This window comes from Echinops telfairi, unplaced genomic scaffold (genome assembly GCF_000313985.2).
Source record: "Echinops telfairi isolate 266 unplaced genomic scaffold, ASM31398v2 ScPeMD7_31;HRSCAF=116, whole genome shotgun sequence".
Taxonomy (NCBI): domain Eukaryota; kingdom Metazoa; phylum Chordata; class Mammalia; order Afrosoricida; family Tenrecidae; genus Echinops; species Echinops telfairi.
The window spans coordinates 26714373-26737266 of record NW_022103928.1 but is presented as its reverse complement, the minus strand read 5'-3'; the positions used below and the strand labels follow the sequence as shown (position 1 = coordinate 26737266).

Genomic DNA, 22894 nt, shown 5'->3' with positions numbered 1-22894 from the left:
AGAACTTGGGAAGATCCATAAAACCATGAGGTTGGATTGGGCAGAAAGAGACAGCTGGAGGGAAGCAGTAATTTTCTAAGAGAAGGTGACAATTTAGGAAGTACTAGTTTGAGATTTGGAGGATTTAACAATGAAAGGGCATTGAGAGGTTGTCCAGTTCAACTTCCTTATCCATAGCTGATAAGGAAACAGGTCCAGAGTTCGAGCACACCTGAGATGGAACGAAGGCTAGAGCTGTCTTTGGATCCCAGCTCAGTGCTCGGCCCTGAAGGACTTGGCCTCTGCTGACAATGGGATCACAGGTGGCTTCATGAGGGTCCCCAGGGAAACCTACTACATAAGGAAGGGACTTTTCTCCCAAGGTTTACTCCTTAATGTGCACTTTCAACCTTTTGTTTCCATCATTTTCAAACATACAAAAGTAGGGAGAATACTAGCAATCTTCACTTCCACAGCCATCAGCATTTTTTTCCTCTTTTACCTTCTCCCTACACACACTTTTATCTACTTCCTAAAGAATACTTTAAAACAACCCCAGACATCATATAATGTCATGCATAGCACTTTCCTATACAGTATATCTCCAGTAGATCAGAGCCTCTGAGTGGCTGGGTGGTAGGTACAGTGTTTAAGTGCTCTGCTGGTAACAGAAAGGTTGGAGGTTCCAGTCTACCCGGGGCTGTCCATCTGCTTCTGATAAAAAAAATCAGCTCTTGAAAAACTTATAAAGAATAGTCGTATGGTAACACATCTGAAAAGTGGAATGAAAAGAGAATTTTTCCATGGACTACCTCACTTGTGCTCAGTCTGGAAGCTAGGAAGAAGCGGAAGCCAGATGAGGACCCAAACAGTGTTCATTTGAACCCAGCGTGTTGGATGGATGCGGAGGGCACTGAACACTGCGTATAAGCAAACACTAGTGGCGGGGTCAGCCAGTGCTGGTGGGACATCTGGGGGAGCAGAGCCGGGGAGGCTTCTGGGAAGAGGTGGCCCTTGAGCTGCTGGAAGCCAGGCCTGCGGCGGGGAAAGGTGGCGAGGAGGAGGGCAGAGGGCGGGCTGGCACACAGGAAGCCCACGTGCGAGGCTGGTTCTGAGCCAGGGAGGAGCTGGGCCTGGCGGGGCCGAGGTCTGAGCGGGGCCACGCGGCGATAAGGCCCGATGGGCGGGGCGGGGCGGAGCCCAGTTACTGAGGCGCTTGAATTCCAGGCTCGGCTTTTGGACTTTACCCTGCAGACAATGGGGAGCCACTCGGCGTTTCTGAGCAGGGCAGGGCCACCCCAGCGGTCGCCCCATTGTTTTTCCGAGCGGGGCCGAGCCCCGCAGTTTTCCAGCGAGTCCACTAGATGGTGATGTTTCAGCAAATTTGAGCCACCGGGCCACTGGCGGTTCCAGGGACGGAAGTGGAGGCAGGGGCCCCACCGAGCCCCCGCGCGTTTGTGGCCAGCATTCTCCGCCTAAAATGCAAGGGCTGCGAAGCGAAAATCAAATCCGGGATGTAATATGGGCGCATTCCACAGCAGGTTACTTGCTGGGCTGCTAACCGCTAGGTCAGCAGTTTGTATCCAGCAGCTGCTCCGTGGGAGAAAGACGAGGCTTTTCCACTTGTGTCCGTGGAGTTACAGTCTCGAGCTCACAGGGGGCAGTTCTACCACATCCTGTAGTCGGAATCTACTCGATGACTGTTTAAAAGAGAAAGGGTAATGCAGTGGCCCAGGAGCAGGCCTGCCACTTAGCTGGGCTCTGCCCTTAGCTGCTGAGAACCTCTGAAGGGCTTCCGTCCAAGTGAACCGCCACCGGCTTCCCACGTGTAGTTTCTGTGGCGGTAGCAATCTTTTGGAGTACAACCTAACGAGAGCTGCATTCAGTCCTTTCCAGAGTAAATTTTGGAAGTAGATCCAAGTTTTGGTGGATGGAGTTTGGGCAGCATACAACCTGTGGCTTTGGGTACACCATTCCATCTCTGATGCCCACCAAGGAGGCCGACCTACAGGCCTCTATGAATACAAATCCTGCTTGGTGTTGGGTAAGCTGCTGAGACAGTACTCAGCCCATCTGGCCCCATTTAATGGTCCAGGGTCTTTTGTGTAGGGTCTTTAGATCTTTGGTTGCCCAAACACCTATGATTCGCATCAAGGAGAAGAGGTATTTTGAGCACCTAATGTTTTCACCATGCAGGTGCTCTCTTAGAGGTGTACACAGAGGGCATCGAGTTATCTTAGCCTCTTAGTGGCTGCACGGCTTGCGGCCCAGACAACTGCTCTCCACAGGGTTGGTTTTTTTTGTAGTTGTTTGTTTTTTAAATCAAAGAGCATGGTGGCTATAGTTTCCTTTAAAAAAGAGGGTGAGGGTCAGTTTAAATATCCATCCCTAGAGAACTGTATACATTAAAATGTGGTACACTATATATTACATATAGTAGAATACTGTGCAGCAGGTAAAAAGCATAAATTAATTTTATATACCTATCAACATTTATAGATTTAATATGATTTGCAAAAAAGATAAGATGCAGAACAGGAGTTGTATATAATTCCTCTATATCAAAACACACAAAATAATAACAAGTACTGAATGTGTGTATAAGCCCAAGCCAAACCCATGTCTGTCAAGTCGATTTCCAGTCATAACTACGCTGTCAGACAAAAGGAGAACTGTCCCCAAAGGTTTCTAAAGCGTGAATCTCTGCAGAAGCTGACGGCCACCTCTTTCTCCGAGAGTCTGGCGGGTTTGAACGCTGAGCACTTAACCACTGTGCCAGCAGAGCTCCTTGAATGCAGGTATAGGCACGTCCAACTATTTCAAAATTATATGAAGGACATGCACTAAATGTGTTACTGTCTTTAGCGCTGGGATTTGTAAATTAAAGTACTTTAGGGATTACTCATTGGTCTGCTAACCGAGAGGTCAGCAGTTCAAAACCATCAACTGCTTCGAGGGAGAAAGAAGAAGCTTTCTACTCCCATAAAGAGTTACAGTCTTGGAAACACACAGGGGCAATTCCACCCCGTTGAATTGGCAGGATGGCAATGACTTGTCATCAACTTAATGGCAATGAATGAGTGAGTGGGCTTTATTTCTAATGTTATATGAGTATTTATATTCTTTCTTTTTGCCCATTCCACTTTTTACAGGTGTACACCTATTGACAGAAAGCAGAGTAATTGGCTGTGCAACTCTGCCCTTAATGCAATCTTTCCGTTGATGAAACCCTCTTCTCCCCTTCCCTGCGGTCCCTCACTGCCATCTAGTTCTTGTTGACGCACAGCGACCCTACAGGACAGGGCAGAACTGCTCTCCTGAATGTCCAAGGCTAGAACTCTCTTTATGGGGAGCGGAAAGCCTCATGTTCCTCCCCTTCCATCTTAGTAAACCAATAAACTTTGTTTTCAGTACCTTTGTCTTCTCTTGTCATTTTATGTGTCCTTTTATAATTGGCTTATTTCACTTATCATAATGCCTTCAGCTCCATGCATCCTGTAGTGTGTATTAAGACTCTATTTCTCCTGTAGGCTGAATAGCATTCATCATTGTATGTATGTATTATACAAATCACATTTTGTTTCTCCATTCATTTGTTGATGGGCATTTAAGTTGTTTCCACCTTTTGGCTGTTGTGAACAGTGATGGGATGAACATTGGTGTGCAAGTCTGTCTGAGTTTCTACATTCACGTCTTTGGAGTAGCTGTGGAATTTCTGGGTAACAGACTAATTTTGTGTTTAGATTTTGGGGTAACTGTCACTGTTTTCCACAATGGCTGTACCATTTTTCTTTCCCATCAGCAGTGGATAAGGGTTCTGATTTTCTCATATGCATTTAAAAAATAATAATCTCAGCCTTCCTAATGGGAGTGACATGCTATTTTTTATGGTCTTGATTTGCATCTTTGATGGTTAATATCACTGAACTTTTTATGTGTCTGGTGGCCATTTAAATGACCTCTTTGGTGACATTCAAGCCCTTTGTCCATTTCATGATTGGGTCTTTGTCTTTTTGTAGTTAGTTGTGGGAATTTTATATCTATTTTGGTAATTCAGTTCTTCTCTGATATATGGTTTCTGAAGACCTTCTCTGCGTTGTTAGTGTTCACTGTTTATGGTAAAGTCTTGATGAACAAACATTTTTCATGTTTCTGAGGTATCATTTATTTTCCCTTTTGTGGTGTTGCTTTTGTTTCTCCTGTGGAGCACCTGAGGGTTTCAAACTGTTGACCTTTGGGCTAACAGCCCAATGCTTAACCAATACACTACAAAGGCTCTTCTGTCGCCGGGTAGCGTGTTTTAAAATGAGGACGTGTGAATCCTCTTACTTTACTCTTCTCTTTCACCATGACGGTCGTTATTTTTAGCTCGTTGAGGTCTTTTGCCATTCCATATAAGGAGGCCTGCTGGCATAGTGGGCTATGTGCTGGGCTGCTAACCGAGGGACACAGATGAACCTTTCTGCTCTTGTAAAGAGTCACAGTCTCAGAAACCCGTAGGGCAGTTCCACCCTGTCCTGTAGGGTCACTAGGAGTCAAACTGACCGGATGACAGTGCATTTGGTTTGAGTGAGTCTTTCCATATAAAGTCGACGATTGGTTTTTCTATTTCTGTAAAGAAGGTAGTTGGAATTTTGATAGGGATTACATTGAATCTAGAGGTCATTCTGGGAGTATTGACATCTTAACGATATTGCCTTACAATCCATGAGCATGGAACATCTTTCTATCTATTTGTCTATTTTGGGCTCTGTCAGCAATGTTTTATAGTTTTCGTTGTATAAGTCAGTGGTTCTCCACCTTCTTAAGGCCACAACCCTTTAATACAGTTCCTCGTGTTGTGGTGACCCCCAACCATGAAATTATTTTCATTGCTACTTCATAACTGTCATTTTGCTACTGTTATGAATCGGGCAACCCCTGTGAAAGGGTCGTTCGACCCCCATAGGGGTCACGACTCACAGGTTGAGAACCGCTGGTATAAGTCCTTCCTGTCCCTGCTGTGATTTATCCCTAGTGTTTTATTCTCTTAGATACGACTGCAAATAGCATCGTTTCCCTAATCTCCCTTTTAGATTTCTTAAATGCTGGTGTATAGAAGGAACTCATAAGATTTTTCTTTGTTGACTGTGTACCATGAAACTTTGCTAATTCCCTCTATGAGTTATAGAAGTTTTCAAAGATGCTTTGAAAAATTTTAAGTATAGGACCACATCATCTATGGGTAGAGATAATTTACTTCTTCTCTTCTAATCTGGGTACCATTTGTTTCTTTTTCTTGACTTATTGGTCTGGCTAGGATTTCTAATACACCATTGAGTCTAAATTGCTTCCAATTACAAGGGGAACGCTCTCAGTCTTTCTCCATTAAGTATCATGTTGAGTTTTCATGTATGCCTGGGATTATCTTGAGAAATTCCCCTTCTATTACAATATTCTTTAGGTTTTTCATCAGTAAAGGGTCTAATGCTACGTTTCTTAATTGAAAACAAACAGACCAAAGGCAAAACACTAGAAGCAAATATGATGGTTGGAATATAGGTATAGGTTCAATTATTAGTTGCATTTCTTTATATATCTTAACTCTTCTACGAAACAAACCAGCCTAGAAAACCGAAATAATTTTTCTATTTAGGAGAAACAATTCAAAAGTGGAGGCTGGCAGTGCTCAGGGAGCGGCTGAGAGGCACTTGGGATGAGGAGATGAGAGGAAGCAGCAGCCTGCGGCCCTGCAAAGTTCAGGCCTGGGGCTGTTTGCTCTGCCAATGTGTGGCAGGGTGCTCCCTCCAGAGCCATTTCTGGGTAAGAGCCTAGCCCTGGCATCCCACAAGGCTCCCATCACCATGTGGCAACCCTGTCTTCCAGGGAGCAGCGAGGTCTTGGGAATCCTCTGACGAGGTAAGAAAGGGTTGAGGAGCTGGCTGTGGGATGCGAGGGGGAAGTGTGGTTCCACTGTGGGAGGAAAGTGGCTGGAAGCAACCATACTTGTAGGCTTCCTTCTCCACCTCCCTTTCCTCGGGCCACTCTCTCTGAGCTTGTGACAAGATGTATTGCCTGCCTCGTCCTGCGTTTCTTAGAACGGGTCATGGCCACTTCGAGTGGAACGTAAACGCCATTCTTACTTTTCCCATCTCCCAGGGCTATGACACTCAGCCTGGGAAATCATGAATAATAACTTTGTAAACTAGGAAGCACCACAAAGGAAAGTATTTCCTCTTTTTCCACCCCCCTTTCTTTATATATGTCATACTATGCCAAATACTATCTGATTTATTTTTACTGCTTCGTTTCCAATTTGATTAAATCGTAGGCCACAGAATGCCAGGAGAACAAACAAATCGATGTCGGAAGACATTCAACCAGAAGCTGGATGGCACGATTGTCTTACATACTTTGGACCTGCTCTCGGGAGGGAGCTCTCGGAAGGACACAATGCTTGGTAAAGTAGAGGATCAGCGAAAAAGTGGAAGACCCTCAACCGGCTGAACTGGCATGGTGGCTGCAACAATGGGATGAAACACGGGCACGGTTTTGAGGATGGCACAGGGCCAGGCGGCGGGTCATTCTGGCGGTCCTCTTAGTGACCCTACTAACATCAGCACCATCGAGCTTCGCTTGCATCTTTGCTCATGGATTCCTTGCAACGGATACAGGATGCTGTAAGGGTTCCTGTCTTATCCAAAGCGGAGGTACAGAGAACCTTTTGGGTGTGTGTTTTAAAACTCCTTCTTGATGCAACATAGAAAAAATAGTCTGTTCCCAATGGCTTTTGTCTTGTGGGTCTGCTTCACCTGTGGGTGCAGTAGGATAATTTCCTGGGGGACTGAAGAACTGTGGCCTGAAGAGAAGGCAGAGGATGTTCAGCAGGGCTAACACCTGCGTGCCGGGGTCTGCCCGCCTCCGATGGCACCAAAGGCCTGGTTTTCAAGCACACCAGGAATATGCCCCCGTCATCGAATTTGAAACCCAACTCAGCAAAGGCCGATGTCTGCTGCCAGAAAGTAAAGGGCTTTTTCTCTTCTTTCTCATTTCCCCCCCTCACCCAAACAAAACATCCTCTTATGAAATATGTCCAATGTGCAATATTTACTTTCTTTATTTAATAACAGGAAAGGGTTTGCTGGACTTTTGTTGATTTTTGCATTTCTTATTAAAATTCTTAAGGGGGTTTTGTGGGAACTTAATCAGCAAAAAGGAGGAAGAAAAAAATCTCAGCTGCATTCCACAAGTCTTATTAATGGAGGAAACTCGCTGTTTGTTTAAGGGCATTTTCTGATGGGAGAAGGCAAATCATCACGTGCTCTAAACTCTTCCTCTGCCTCTTTCTTGACTGTGTTTCCCTCTCAGTTGTTTCCAACTCTACCACAAACCCCTTGGTCTAAGTTTTTTTGCCCAAGAAAATGGAACTGGGCGTATGCCCTGCTGCCAGCTGGGAGAGAAACTAATATTCATGGAATGCCCTCACTCGGTTCTCCATACCCGTCATCTCCGTCACCTCAAAACAGTTTGCCCAAAGGGTGGCTCTTATTAACCACGTAGCAGCAAGAAACGCAAGGCTTAGAGGGATGAAGTACTTTGTCCAAACGCTCTCCCCCTTCCAGCTAATGCTCTTTGGGCTTAAAAAGAAAAGCTTCTTGGTACTCAAGGAGTCCTACATCCAACTGAGTTCGTATTATCATCTCTCAGAGGTACTTAAGTTAGATCATCTCCAGTTTTCAAGAACCAGAGAGGCAACGTGACTCGCCAAAGGTCACACAACTAGAGAGAAGGGTCTGAGCTCTGTCAGGGTCTGTCGGACATCCACATCCAAGTGAATTTCATGTCACCACACTTTTTCATGGTGCCTAAGAGTAGCATCATGTTATACTGGAGTGCCACCCACCCTCCAACGTTTGAATTATTCCCTCCAAGAGGCCTTGGCCCTACTTTCTTTGCTTCCAGAGAAGCAAAGACTGAGAGTCCTTCAAAGATTTTGTTTATATATTCACAGTCTACCAGGAATATTTGAATACATTATATTTGTCATTATTATTATAAGCATGTTTATTTTAGTATAATGCCTTCTAAAAATAAAGTTTTAATAAATAGCAGCGCAACATAGTCGAGTCCCAAAGCTCCCCATCGACACATGATAAAATGGAGGTGTAGCGAGAATAAGGAAATTATCTAAGATTGTAGGACCAGGGCTCGATTCCAGTCCTAATTATCTCCACACGAGTCTTTCTCATGAACACGTCTATAATGGCACCATTCTTGTGGGTTCAGCAACTGTGATGTATTGGCAATAGGTTGGAGTTTAGGGATCCAAAGAAACCCAACACAGTATTTGAGGTCAAGATTCTCAGAGTCTATCCGTGGTGGGTGCACTGGAGGAGTTAAACTTTCTTACAATGTGGCAAATGCTACGAGGGAGGGGTTCTGAGAAAGCATGGGAGTGGCTCCAAAAGACTTCCCAGGCTTGCGGACATTCGAGCTGGGTATTACAATAATAATAATCATAATCAAGAGGAACTGGCCCAGGTGAGAAGGGCTTTCTGGGCAAAGGCCCGGAGGTATGAAAATGCATGGCATAGTCAGCAATCAACCAGAAGTTTACTGGAGAAAAGATGCAGTTCTGGGAAGGAGAATTGGGGCCAGACTGATGCACTACTTAGGTGTTTAGCTTTCTTTCTTTTTTTTTTTTAAATCCCAACTCTGGTCAGGTCATAAGGAAGGGTTTAAGGAGGGGAGTGACCTAATCAGAGTTTGTTTAGGAAGGTCACCCTGGAGGCCTGAGGTGGAAGAGAATGAAGAGGGGCTGAGGGTCACCAGAGGGCAAGGCTGCTGCATACTCCAGGCAAAAGAGACCCAGGCCTGGGCCCCCCTAACGTCCTTTTTGCTCTCTTCTCCTTTGAATGGAATTGTTCCTGACCTTAAACACTCTGCCTCCTGCCCAGCAACTCTCCCAGACCACTCACTCACTTTGCCCCTCTCTGTCTTTTGGCTTCCTGATATTTGATTTTTGGTGAGGACACACAGCCAAGCTCACTCCCATTTCACAGTTTCTCTACATCATGACCAGGGACATTGGTTACATGCTTCACGTTGTGTCAGCATTCTCATGTTTCTGTTCTAGTTTCACTCTAGCCAACTCGAATTCCCTGCCCCCTAACCTTCTCATCGATGCTTTAAAATAGTGCTTGTCGGCTTGTTCTCATGGAGATAACTTATTTTAGAAACAAGACAACATTCAAGGGTGACAATCTTTACTTTTTTGAGCTAAACTGTTGTTTAACTGAAAGGTGACTTCAGGGATAGTTAGGATTCAAAGTTTGAAGAGTAACATAGGGTAATAAGCTCGGAACTCCTCCAGTCTCAATAGGTCCACTAAACTTGGATTCTTTTAGAAAATTAAGTTATGTTTCACACTTTCCTCCCCTTGTGCCAGAATCCATCTACTGTGTCCCTGATCAGAATGTTCAGAAGTGGTAGCTGGGCACCTGAACCCTTCTTTGTGATTGATTCTTAACCTGACACCACTGGCATCTCCCTTCCACTCATGCAGTTTTCTATAGCAACAGATCTTGACCTTTTGGAGGTCAAGGTCACTGTGTAAGGGCCTGAGAACTGGGGTAGTCAGTCTAAGCAAGCAACAGATTTAGGGATGAAGATTATACTCTCAGTATTCCAACCTAAAATCAAGATGTAATTCTAGGCCAGAGATAGCCCAACATGGAAGTAGTAGTCCTAGAGCAGGGGTCCTCAAACTTTTAAAACAGGGGGCCAGTTCACTGTCCCTCAGACCATTGGAGGGCTGGACTACAGTTAAAAAAAAACAAAACAAAACTATGAGCAATTCCTATGCACGCTGCACATATATTTTGAAGTGAAAAACTAAAACGGGCAAAACCACCCATCGGGCTGGATAAATGTCCTTGGCGGGCCGCATGTGGCCTGCGGGCCGTAGTTTGAGGACCCCTGTTCTAGAGGACGCATGTGTCCCTTGGAAGAAGAGTTGAGCAGCCAGGAAGGCAGAGAAAACAACAAAGAGGCCAGGTGCCTGGGGCCAACGACCCCTGGATCCCAGCGGTAGGTCAATCTTGCTTGATGCTTATATCACTGGAATCCCAGCCCTCGCCTTTTTCACTTATTCCGTGCTCACCAAGTACCGTTCTGATTAGCGTTTGGCTTGCTGAAGACTGCCTACAGGGAGCTGATGTGTTGGCTGGAGGACACATGTATCCGGTCGGTTTGGCAGTTCCATTTCTCATCGCAAATTAGAAAATTGGGAACAGACAATTCAGAGAAGAAGCAATACAGATGACTAATAAGCATCTGAAGAAAAAAAAGTTCAGTCTTACCAGTATTCAAGGAAATGTAAATTCAAACCAAAACCGAAATTGTTTTCTACCTATTGGATGAGGTAAGATCTTTTTTCAGCTGACACACACTGTTGGCCCAGGGGTGATGGAAGGGACAAGTTCATGTACTGCTGATGGGTTGTGGTAGCGTGTTTAGGTGGCCAGCTCTCATTCTCTTTGCGTAGGTTCCTAAACTCCCACAGAACAGAGGTTGCAATCACATAAATGCCTGTAATGAATGGCTGGAGGGGTCTCTGTGTTACTTTGCTCAACAAGTGTTTACTGAGCACCTAGTGTGTGCCGTTTTCTGCATGGCACCATCTAGTTTAAGGGCCTCTTACTCCAAAGGCCAAAGAATCTCAGATCAAGAGGGAGACCCGAGCCTAGTTCCTGGTGTGCTGGGGAAAAAGAGAGAGGAAAAAAAAAAAGAGGGGGAGAATGAGAACACACGGAAGAGAAGAGAAGAGAGGGAACCATCAGCTAAAAGTTGTTCTTTTCCTATGTCCTGGGCTTCTTAGACTCAGCCAACTTGAAGTTGTGTGCCCTTGAGGGCACATCATAAACGGATTAAGGGCCAAGGTCTTCAATCTGAGACTGCAGCTAGGCCTGAGTCCCACCTCTGTGAGTCTGATTTCATTTGTCAGCCATCAACCTCTGCATAGACAGTTTTACAAACACAGCCCAAGTATTTCAATTGTTGGGAGCCCCTGGGTGACTACTAACGGACAAGTTGGTGGCTGAAAGTTACTCCAAGGCATCCTAGAAGTCAGGTATGAGATGATCTCCTCCCCAAAGGTGACAGCCTTGAATAAACTATTTCAAGTTCGATTCTGCATACACGGGCTTGACCCGAGCCAGGCAGCTAACAACAGCAGCCGAGGTGAAGGGCTCTCAGGAAAATAGAGAAGAAACAGTGGCACAAGGCGAAGGAGGCAAGGCATGCAATGATCTTGGCTGAGCTTGGGATGTTCACTGTGATGATCCCTGAACAGCCAGGTGCCACAGTCCACTCGGCTCGGATGGGAGCAAGGGCCACTGGGCGCTGCCACCCCCGAAGGCTGCACAGAGGCAAACCTTCCGTGAAACCGCCCGGACCAGCAGCTTTCGTTTTTTCTGTGACTTTGGAGAAGATTCCCCCGTGGTTTTACTTGAGCGCCAGAAATGCTTGTTTCAGCTGATTGTGCGTGTTGAGAAAGAATCCTGTAATGTAGGAGGGACTCATTTAACATCTGAGCTGTATCAACACTGAACTGAGGTCTCAAAGCCAGGCCATACTGGCCTCACTGCTGAGAAGCCAGGCGTTAGGAAAATAGGCTTGGGAGTCTGTCAGCCCCAACTCAACCACTTTCTACCAATTCCTAGCTGTGTGATCTTGGGCAGGTGACTGAACTTCCGAGTCTCGGTGTCCTTGTCTCCGACGTGGGAATAATGCTGGTCCCCACCTCACATGGCGTTGGAGAGGGTCAAATGGGATGAAACCAGGAAAGCTCTACATGTGGGCTCTGGCGTACATTAAAGCCTCTATGAATGGTTGCCATATGGGGCTCTTCCCAACCAGGAAAGGCCCTTCCCACAATGCCGGTTGACTCCCTAGTGGCCCTCACCCTCCCACCCATAGGACTTGGGATGTCATTTTGCATGCCTGTGTCTTATCAAGAGCCCGGATCTGATTCTACCATTTCCCACAGCACTTGGTTCGACGTGTGGCTTTCAGTTGCTGTTCAGTGAAGCCGAGTAGAACGGACTCTGCCCCTTTCACAGGGAGAGAAACTGAGGCTCCCAGAAGGGAACTGATGGCTGTGGCTCAGACCACTAGGAGTTGGAGGCAGTGTTGGCACTCGAGCTTTGTCCCCTCGCTCTGTCAGTGACCTTCTTCTCACCCAAGAGAGTGTATGTTCTTGTCACTTTTAATGGGGCCACCAAGGAGGAAAAGTAGACTTTGTGGGGACTCCCACCATGCAGGGAGTGAGGCTCTGCAGGTGGCTGGGGGACCAGGATGAGCACGGCAGGGAAGAGGGGTGGGAACAAGTAAAACTCATGTTATTACTAGTATTCGGGTGACTCATTTATACCAACAGGTTGGTGAGACATAGAGAAACTCCGGGTGCAGAAAGATCAAATGGAATAATGTATTTGCCAGTTGTTTCAAAACCTTAAGTCAACCAAAGAGCAGGGGCTTGGGCTTCCAGTAGACTTGGGGTCAAGGCCAGTACCTGGAACTTACCTGCAGTGTTACCTGGAGCAGCACTTGGAGCTTCAGAAAGATGGGGCAGTGGTCGTCACTGCCTCCGTGGGTTGCTCTGAGGATGAAATCACATCATGTAGGTACTGTGCACAGCACAGTGCTGGCCACATGGGCATGTGTGTCAGCAGCAATAGATGATGAGGAAGGAGCTGGGCCCTTGCTCAGCACATGCTTCCTCACGGGCTCTGCATATCCATTGCCAACGCTCCTCTCTAGAAGCTTGGCCTAGTGCCCTCTCCTACTCCACACTCTTATAGGTGATCTGAGCTTTCCTACAGCTCTTATCACTCAAGGGCTGGCATGGTCTGTTATTTGAGAAGCATGTCTTATCACCCTGGAGGCCCGGGAGCTGTGCATGGGCAGGAGCCGGGCCTTGTTCATCTCGATATCCCCTGTGCCCAGCACAGTGTCTGGCCATCTCCAAAGGTTCGGTCATGTGGATGCAGGTGGAAGCCAGAGGATGGGGCCAGACCTTGGGTGGATGCTTCTTGGGCTTTTGATTGGCACCATCTAACTCCTATTTTCATAAGTCTGCTCTCCAATTTGTTTTGTGTTTTAATGAGCAGCCCCATGAATGAGAAAGTTCCATACAACCTGCAGGACAAAAAGTCCACTAGAATGCTTATTCCAAAGCTAGGCAGGGAGAAGCCTCACAGCCCTCCCTCAGCCAAGGTCAAACTGAATTTGAAAAAGGACAGTGCATTCCATTTCAAACATGGGAGCGTCTGAGAGCTGGAGCGAACCTGCTGCTCGTCACCTCTGTGTGTCAGGCGGAGAGAAGCGGGAGCTTGGTGAGGACCCAGAAAGGCTTGAGGAGTTGGTGCAGGAGACGCACGTGACTGGAGCCAGTCTGTGCTTTCTACCATGGCGGCTTGGCCACGGCACGGACGTCTCCCGTGAAGGTTAAAATGAGATGTACGTAAGAAAAGGACCTATTGCTATCTCTCAGAGTGAGCCCCAACCCATTTTCTCTCTATTTTTCATTTGTGGTAGAAATAAACACAGCCAAACTCACTCCCGTTACACAATTTCTAAACATTCTGGCCAGCGACATGGGTCACATTCTTCACAGGGTGTCCAACCATCGCATGATTTTTGTTCCGGCTCTTTCAGTTCTTTTCCTTAATCTCCCTGTCTCCCTGCCGCCCCCAGCCGTCTCTTTCACACTTTAAAGTAGCTGTTGGTCCTCTGGTCGTACACAGGTGTACCGATTTCAAAGTCACCATGGCACAGCGAACGACCTAACAGAAGCTTCTCGCCACAGTCCTCCCTGTAGGCAGTATTGGAAATGCTAAGCTGCGGGTGAGCTCTCATGTTGGAGCGAGTTGTCTGTTGTGTTACTGAGACAGAATGAAGGTGTCATCTTTCCCACGTAGAGAAACAAAACATGACTACCACCGAAGGAGTACTTCTCCTCTCCACCTGCCCTCTGGTACCCACTCAGGAAGACGAGCTCCTGTGTATCATTTCCTAAACGTGAGCACATACAAGAATTGCTTTTATCATTGACTTATTTTGCTAAACACAATGCCTTCCAGGTTCATCTGTGTTGTAAGATGTTTCAGGGACTCATCTCTCTTTATTGTGCTCCCGCCGGCTGTAGGGGCGACCTTTCATCCTCCGGTGGACCCTTAAGTTGTTGTAGTGCTTACATTGAATAGTGCCGATGAGCGTAGGTTTAGATGTGTCTGTTCGCGTCACTTCTAGGAGACCTCTTGGGCATCTACATACAAGTAGATTTGCTACATCAGGTGGCAAATCCACCTTCAGGATTGTTTCTTTTTGAGGAACTGCCAGATTTTTCCATAATGGCCATTTCCAGACTTTTCTATAAGGGTTATACTATTTTGTATTTCCATCAACCATGGATAAGAGTTCTAATTTCTCCATATCCCCTATAACCCTTGTGACAATTTTTAATCTTAGCTATCCTAAAACCGCAAACCAAGCCCACTGCCACTGAGTGGATTCCAACTCACAGTGACGCCAGAGTCCCGAGGAGAACTGCCGCCCGAGCTCTCTAAGACGGCACCTCTTTGTGGGAGCAGGTACTTACATCTTCCTCCTGCAGCGCGGGCCGCATTGGTTCGAATCACCAACCTTTCCATTAGCAGCTGAGTGCTTAACCACTGCACCAACAGGGCGCCCTTAGCCCTCCGAGTGGAGGGAGATGGCACCACATTCTAGTTTTGATGGCAAATGCCATTCGGCATCTTTTCATGTGCTGGCGTCTTCAATATTCTCTTCGGTGAAGTGTCTGCCCTTGTGAGACCCAAGTTATCAGTTTTGCTTTCTAGGGTTCATGCATATTGATGTGTTTGAATAGAGATCTCTTTTTCTAAATAGGTCCTGAGTCTTTGCTCCTATATTCTCTTCCAAGAATTTTATGATTTTACATTTCATGTTTAACAACTTGATGCACTTTTCAGTTATTTTGCATCAAAAATTATTTTTTGTGTACAGCATGAGGGCTGGATCTGGTTTAATTTTGGCTTGTAGAAATCCAGTTTTTCCAGCACCCTTTGTCAAAGAGACCCCAACCTCCAATCTCTTAAATGAACTTCATACCGCCCCCCTCCATGAAACAAAAGTACAGCACAGAAATAGTTGGCATCGATTGAGATAATTGAGATTGATGGCAACCCCACGTGTGTATCAAAACCAAGATTTGGGGTAGCTATTATATGGAGATGAGGTGAAAGAAAGAATAATTAAGCAGGCCTGGGAACTAGGGGAGCCAAAGGCCTGGCTGCCTGGAATTCTCTTATAGAAGCATATTCTAGAAACTACTTCAGACAGGCAACTGAGCTCATGTATTGTCCATTATTGATGACCTGGAAAAGCAAGCAAACCAACCAACCGAAAAAATAATCCCCCTCATCTTCACGGAATATTCTTTGATCTGCGGAGATCTCTAACCTTGAGGCCTTCCTGCCTTCCTTCCATACAGAATTCTGGTCTGGTAGTTTTCTAAATGTGACCGTCCTTTCTCAGATGTGAATAGCCTGCTGTTTCTCTGCCCCTCTGACTCAAGCTGGGTGAGAGCCCTGCCTCTTACATTTCTTCTCTGTGCTCCGTAACTGGACACAGGCTAGCACAGGATGGAGAGTCCTGGGACTGAAGAGTCCACACAGGGGCTGCTGACCCTTGGGCAAGCCCTGTTTCCTGCTCACCCTCTGCCTCCTCCTGGGGTGACAGGTACAGATAGCACCCTCAGGTCACTCTGCCTGAGCCACCGTGACCACAGTGAGGCCACCTGTAGGTTTCAGGGCCTGACCATCAGTTGTCATCAGAACAGAATTAATATAAGACCTTCCCCTTCAGGGTGGTGGAAAGGATTGAATAATGAAACATCCTAAGCGCTACGGTCAAGCCAGACACATAGTAAGTGCTCTCTACTATTGCTGTCATGCCACAGAACACACAGTGGGGCATCAAGCAAGACACACACTGGCTGTGAGGCTCAATCCCAGTGTTCACTCTCTGCCGAGTCGGCCCTATCTACGACCTGCCAAGGTCACAGAACATTCACGACAGCACCAAGGACAGTGACATCTAGAAGGAGGTCCACAACATGGGTCCGGCAAAGCTTTGTCACCTTGTCCTGCTCACCCAGGGCTTGCAGGGTGAGAATCAGAATTCTGCCTTAGCTCAGGGTGGACCAATCAAGCCAGAGGTCACGTCAATGAGTCAGCTCCATGAGCGAGGGCGAGCAGGCAGAGGGATGGACCAATGCTTTGCCACACTGCCAGCCCAGTGAGATGCTGTGGTCCAACTGTCTGCAGGGTGCTAATTCTGGGGCTTCACAGGCTGCACAAGCACCTGACGTGGGCTTGAGGAAGGATCACCGTTGGCACTTTTTATTTACTGACTTATTGTATTATTCATATAAATGGCAGCTTTATTCCACCCATTTCCCCATCTAAAGCGTACGACTCAGCAGTTTTTGCAGTATTCAGAGTTGTGCAACCACCATTCTCTAGAACGGGTGCTCAATACGGTGATTGCGATCTACTAGTCAATCGCAACTGTAGTGTGGGTAGATCGCATGGCATTAAAAATATAGACATAAGCCTATCATCAATCCTGTCGCTTAACTGATATACAGTGCAATCAGATGCCATTTTAGGTGTCAAACACAAGCGCAAACAACTGCACTAAGTGCAGCAAAACTGACACGCTAAGTTATCACCAATTTTTAGACCTTGTTTTTTTTCTCTTAAATGTAGAAAGGGGGTATTAAAATGAGTGGGGGAAGCTCAGAAGCAACAAAGCCCACATGGAAGAAGCACACCAGCCCGTGTGAATATGAGGTGTGGAAGGGATCAGGTATCAGGCATCAAAGAACAAAAAAATCATATCATTGTGAATGAGGGGGAGTGCAGAGTGGGGACCCAAAGCCCATCTGTAGGCAACTGGACATCCCCTTATGGAAGGGGCTCGGGGAGGAGATGAGCCAGTCTGGGTGCAGTGCAGCAACGATGAAACATACAACTTTCCTCTAGTTCTTAAATGCTTCCTCCCCACCCACTATCATGATCCCAATTCCACCTTACAAATATGGCTAGACCAGAGAATGTACACTGGTACAGATAGGAACTGGAAACACAGGGAATTCAGGACAAGGTGATCCTTTCAGGACCAGTGGTTGAGAGTGGCGATCCTAGGAGGGTGGAGGGAGGGTGGGGTGGAAAGGGGGAACCGATTCCAAGGATCTACATATAACCTCCTCCCTAGGGGACAGACAACAGAAAAGTGGGTGAAGGGAGATGCCAAACAGTGTAAAATATGACAAAATAATAATAGTTTATAAATTATCAAGGGTTCATGAGGGATGGGGGAGTGGGGCGGGAGGGGGGAAAAAAGAGGACCTGATGCCAGGGGCTTAAGTGGAGAGCAAATGTTTTGAGAATGATGAGGGCAACAAATGTACAAATGTGCTTTACACAATTGATGTATGTGTGGATTGTGATAAGAGTTGTATGAGCCCCCGATAAAATTATTTAAAAAAATGAGTTGGGGAGTTGGACCAAGTAAGAAGACAAAAACGTATCACTTTCATTCCGAATGAGAGATTTTGACGCTACAAGCCGACATTCAGCTGAAGTCCAGAGCGCATGAACAGTTCTGGAACTTACTCGCAGAGGGAAAGTACCCAAACATGAGAAAATGTGCTACCTCCTTGACTGCATTATTCGGCTCTACTTATTTATGTGAGTCAGCCATTCCCCACATAAGGATCATTAAGTCCAAGTACCGTTCCACCATGATTGATGATCATTTGGAAGTGTGCTTGAGGCTGGCTGTCAGTAACTACTGTCCGGATTATGCATCCCTGGCTCATTCCATTCAGTGCAAGTCATCAGAGTAAACTCAGGTCATGACAAAAAATTTACATACTTAATTGTGTTGTGTTGTACAATATGGACTCATGCAGTTATGCAAGGTACATAAACATACATTGTACATATAAAGATTTCTAATGCATTTATGAATAAATGCAATAAATAAATAAAAATAAATATGTTTTGCATTTTTGTATTTGGTAGATCATTTTGACTTCATCATTTTATAAGTAGCTCCCATGCTGAAAACGTGTGAGCACCCTGTTCTATAACATTTTCATCACTCCAACAAGAAATCTCATCCCTATTAGCAGTCACTCTCCCTTGTACTCCAAACTCCCCAATCCCTGGATCCCGGATCTATGGTCTGTCTCTACAGACTTGTCTCATCTGGACATCTCTGAGAAGTGAGATTATACAATATGTGGTCTTCTTTCACTCCACATTATGTTTGTGAGGTTTATCCAGGCTGCAGCATGTGCCAGAGCGCCATTACTTTTCATGACTGTATAATAATATTCCATTTCATGGACATACCTATTTCCATACATTCATTAGAGCACAAACATTTGAGTTGTTGCCACTTTTTGACTGTTAGGAGGTATATTGTTACAGATGTACTTCCACAAATCTTCATGTGGACATATATTTTCATTTCACTTAACAAAATCTAGTTAGGAGTGGATGGGTAGGTCATAAAGTATATATTTAATTTTATTACAAATGGCTATAGCATATGGGGTCTTAAAGGCTTGAAGGTAAACAAGCGGCCATCTAGCTCAGAAGCAACAAAGCCCACATGGAAGACGCACACCAGTCTATGCAATCACGAAGTGTCGAAGGGATCAGGTATAAGGCATCATCAGAACAAAAAATCTTACCATAGTGAATGATGAGGGGAGTGTGGAGTGGAGACCCAAAGCCCATTAGTAGGCCACTGGAGATCCCCTTGCAGAGGGGTCTCGGGGAGAAGACGAGCCCGTCAGGGTGCGATGTAGCAACGATGAAAAATATAACTTTCCTCTAGTTCCTAAATGCTTCCTCACCCCCACCCCACTATCATGATCCGAATTCTACCTTGCAAGTCTGGCTAGACCAGAGGATGTACACTGGTACAGATAGGAACTGGAAACACAGGGAATCCAGGGTGGATGAGCCCTACAGGACCAGTGGTGTGAGTGGCAATACTGGGAGGGTAGAGGGAGAGTGGGTTGGAAAGAAGGAACCAATTACAAGAAACTATATGTGACCTCCTCCCTGGGGGATGGACAACAGAAAAGTGGGTGAAAGGAGATGTCGGAAAGGGCAAGATATGACAAAATAATAATTCATAAATTATCAAGGGCTTATGAGGGAGGGGGGAGCAGGGAGGGAGGGGAAAAATGAGGACCTAATGCCAGGGGCTTAAGCAGAGAGGAAATGTTTTGAGAATGATGAGGGCAATGAATGTACAAATGTGCTTTACACAATTGATGTATGTATGGATTGTGATGAGTTGTATGAGCCCCTAATAAAACGATTTAAAAAAAACAAAAAACAACAAATGGCCTGAGTTTTTCCCCCCCAAAACCATTTTATTAGGAGCCAATACCGATATCATAGCATTCCATAATCCAATTACATCAAGCAGTATTGTATAATTGCTACCACAATCAATTTCAAAACACTCTCTTCCTTCTTGAACTCCTTGACATCAGTTCCCCATTACCACCATCATCCCCTGGCACTGTACCCTCCAAAAACCCCTTCTTCTACCTGTTGCCTCTCTAGGTTCAGCAATCCTGGGTTTCATATGCTGAAAAAACAGAAAAATGTATAACAAAAATTCAAGAGGGTTACCCTCAATGACCAAATTCATCCGAGATAAACCCTAATATGAAAAAACAAACAAACAAAAATCAAACCAACCAACCCACAGAAATTTTGAAAACCAGATCAGGCCCAATGTGCATTAGAGGGGGAAACCGACTGACCCAAGTTTAGTTTATTTTTCCTTTACTGTTATTTATTTTTATAAAGGGGCCTGACTGCTCTGTTCCTGGACCCTGCGGTGGAGCTGGGATGAGAAAGACAGAGCCAGCTCTTGGTATACTCAGAGTTGGCACCTGTGAGCCTCAGTTAAAGTGTTAGCCTTTGTTCCAAAGGTTGCCTGCAAGGTCCCTTCAGGATAAACAGTGAAGAGAAGGTGTTTGCAAGGGGACATCAGTCAAGGAAGAAAGAGCCTCTGGGTGGGGAGGTGGGTAGCCAGGCAGAGAGCTTACTTGGCAATATGCAGTGTGGCAGCCTGGGTATTTTAGCACACTGCAATCTCCTGACTGCTAGTTCTTCACTTCCTTTAATTAGCCTTCCCCGCTTACAGTGACAGGTCAAGATTTCTAGGAAGTGCTCCAGCCGGTCCTGTCTGAAGCCATACATCCCAAGAATTTCATGCGTCTGGGCTGAACTGCATCCCATTACTCATCACTGACCTGGTCAAAACATCCAGTGACCGGAGCCTCCGACTCATGCGGCCCCATGTGTACCGAAGTTTTCAATGGCTGATTTCTTTAGAAGTAGATCACCAGGCCTTTTTGCGGAGACACCTCTGTGCTGCTGGAGACCTGTCTCCGGGGAAGGCCCAACACCAGTATTAGTTTTGGTGCTTGGGCTTTGTGTTCTCTGACTCACCTCCAACCCTAAACAAGTATATTATTGACAAAGGATCCTATCGCTTAGGAAATATCTCCCCTGGAAGAATGAAACGGTTACATATTAAAGCCTTTAAAAATGCAGGCACGCATCAGTTGGTCTCCATGTTCCAGCCACTGCAGACCCACTGGGAGTCTATTTGGTAGGAAAATAAATTACTGAAATTTAAAGGCAAAGTCTGCTCCCCAGAAGGCACGTGGAAGCAAATCCAGGGGCCAGCAAGGCTCCTTCAATCGCAGCAGTTCTGAGGAGGGAGATTTCCCAAGGAGGGAAAATGCCAAGTTCTGAGCAAAAGACTCTGAAATGAATTGCCATGAAGATCAGAGAGAGAGAAATCACATTTGCTTGTGCCTCCTGCTTTTCATGATTCTTTATCATTTATGATCTCACCTGCTCCTCCAGTGACCACCCCCCCACCCCCCACACATACACACGTTTATAGATGAGGAAGCGGAGGCCAGGAGAGACAGAAGGCACCACCAAGGCTGCAGAGAGAGCAGCCGCAAAGTGAGCTTCTGATTCCTGCAGGGAGCTCTACCCAGCTCCCCTCCGCCCCCTCCCGCAACTCCCACTGCCCGGCTTGGCTTTTGATGGAAATTCTAACCGCAGAATAGTCTTGGGTAGCACAGAAGAAGGTTTTAGGACTACGTATGAAGGAAGAAGGACTCATTTGTTGCCACATCCTCTACAGATAAAGGTATTCTAGCACCGGGCCTAAAATCATACCCTCCTTCTCTTTCCCCAAAGGCCCATCCAGAACGAATGACTCTGTTAACTAAGCTTATGTGCATTTACTCGCGGGCACTGAAGATCTTGTAATAAATCAGAACAAATCTCTAGCCTATTAAGCCTGTGGTACAGGATGAGAGACGGCTATCTAAAGAAGTCCTGGATACAATGGTGTGGGAAGGGCTGTGTGGGAGACATGGGAGCACAGGGGAAGATGGCTTAGGGCTGTTTTCACAAAAGGGGGGAAATCCACGCTAGGCCTTGAAGGATGGAGGGAAGGTTGTTGGAAGACAATGGGAAGAGCGTTTGGATGGCACCCAGGTTGTGAAACCCTGGCACCTTCAGGAAGCAGGCAGCCCCTGGAGGGAGTCTGTAGCTCAGTGGGGCCAGAGGCATGGTGGGAGGGAGAGCTCACCAGAGTCTGGGCCACAGAGTCTTGAAGGCCAAGCTCAGGAGTTTGGGCATACCCCACCGGAAGATTGTCCATCCCCCTGAGCAGGAGGATGACCTGGTCAGAGTGGATTCTTGAGAGTTGGATTCTTGAGAGTTGGGTTCTTGAGAGCCAATGGGCGGAATGAGCAAGGCTGGGACTGCTTTCAGGAGTGTCCTCAGTTGATGGGTGATCGACCCCACAGATTTGTCATGTGCCAGTATTATGTCAACTGTCTGGGTTTGGCAATTGGCTGGCAACACTTCTGGGGAAGCTGGGACTTGCTTGAGCCTCAAGGGCGGGTGCTTGTTGACCCTTAGTGATCCCTTCGCAGTGGTCACCCATTCAATCCCCATAACGAGGACACTGATTCGCTCCCCGTCCAGGGAAGATCCCAGGGCACCATGAGTCCCTGTCATCCTAGTTTGGGAAAAGACAGTGCTCGGTGGGGATTGCAACAGCCCCCTCTCTCTCATCTCTTGGGTGCTTGACACCCTCACCCCATCACTGAGCACCCAAGGACCGTGTTCTAGTTCCCAGCCCGGCTCCTTGGAGTCACAGCTGGCCCTGGGAGGCAGGCGGGGCAGGGCTACTGAGAGCCCTTCCTTTTCCCAAGGGAAAACTGAGGGACAAAGAAGTGCCAAGGCTTGTCCAAGCCTCTTGGTTCATAAAGGGGAAGAGACTCAGACGCTCACTCAGTACAGTGGGGGGCTAACAACTGCGAGGGGGACCCTCAGGAAGCGTAAGAGCTACAACACCGAACACAAGCCCACTGACAATCGTGAAGATGAACAGTTGGGGACAACCGTTTTTCCTGTTGTCCAGGGCCCCCCATGAGTCTGTGCTGACTAGCAGCAATAACAATTGTGTCAGGACTCTGGTAAAGACCTCTTTCCCACCCCCTACCCCCCCCTGTCCCTGCTCTGCTTTTTCTATGTCAATCCACCTCAGGACCTCCTTGTTCTTAAAAAAAAGAAAAGAAAAGAAAGTGTTATTGATCTATAATTCACATATCATTCCCTTCCATCATTCAATCGCTTTCAAAACGAGTTGTAGATACAGCATCACAATCAGTTCTAGTGCTCCCTCTCCCTGCCTACATTCGTTATTTGCTCTCCAACTCCCCTCACACACCCCC

General features: G+C 46.5%; 1 protein-coding gene across 1 annotated transcript in view; it reads right to left on the bottom strand.

The window, feature by feature from the left end:
* Window positions 1–20516, bottom strand: part of TSEN2 (tRNA splicing endonuclease subunit 2) — a 68477-nt gene extending 47961 nt beyond the window's left edge. The window contains exon 1 of the mRNA XM_013004564.2: window positions 20378–20516. Within this exon, the coding sequence (XP_012860018.2) occupies window positions 20378–20415 (38 nt within the window). The 5' untranslated portion in view covers window positions 20416–20516. The remainder of the gene's footprint in view (window positions 1–20377) is intronic.
* Window positions 20517–22894: the final 2378 nt, after the last annotated feature.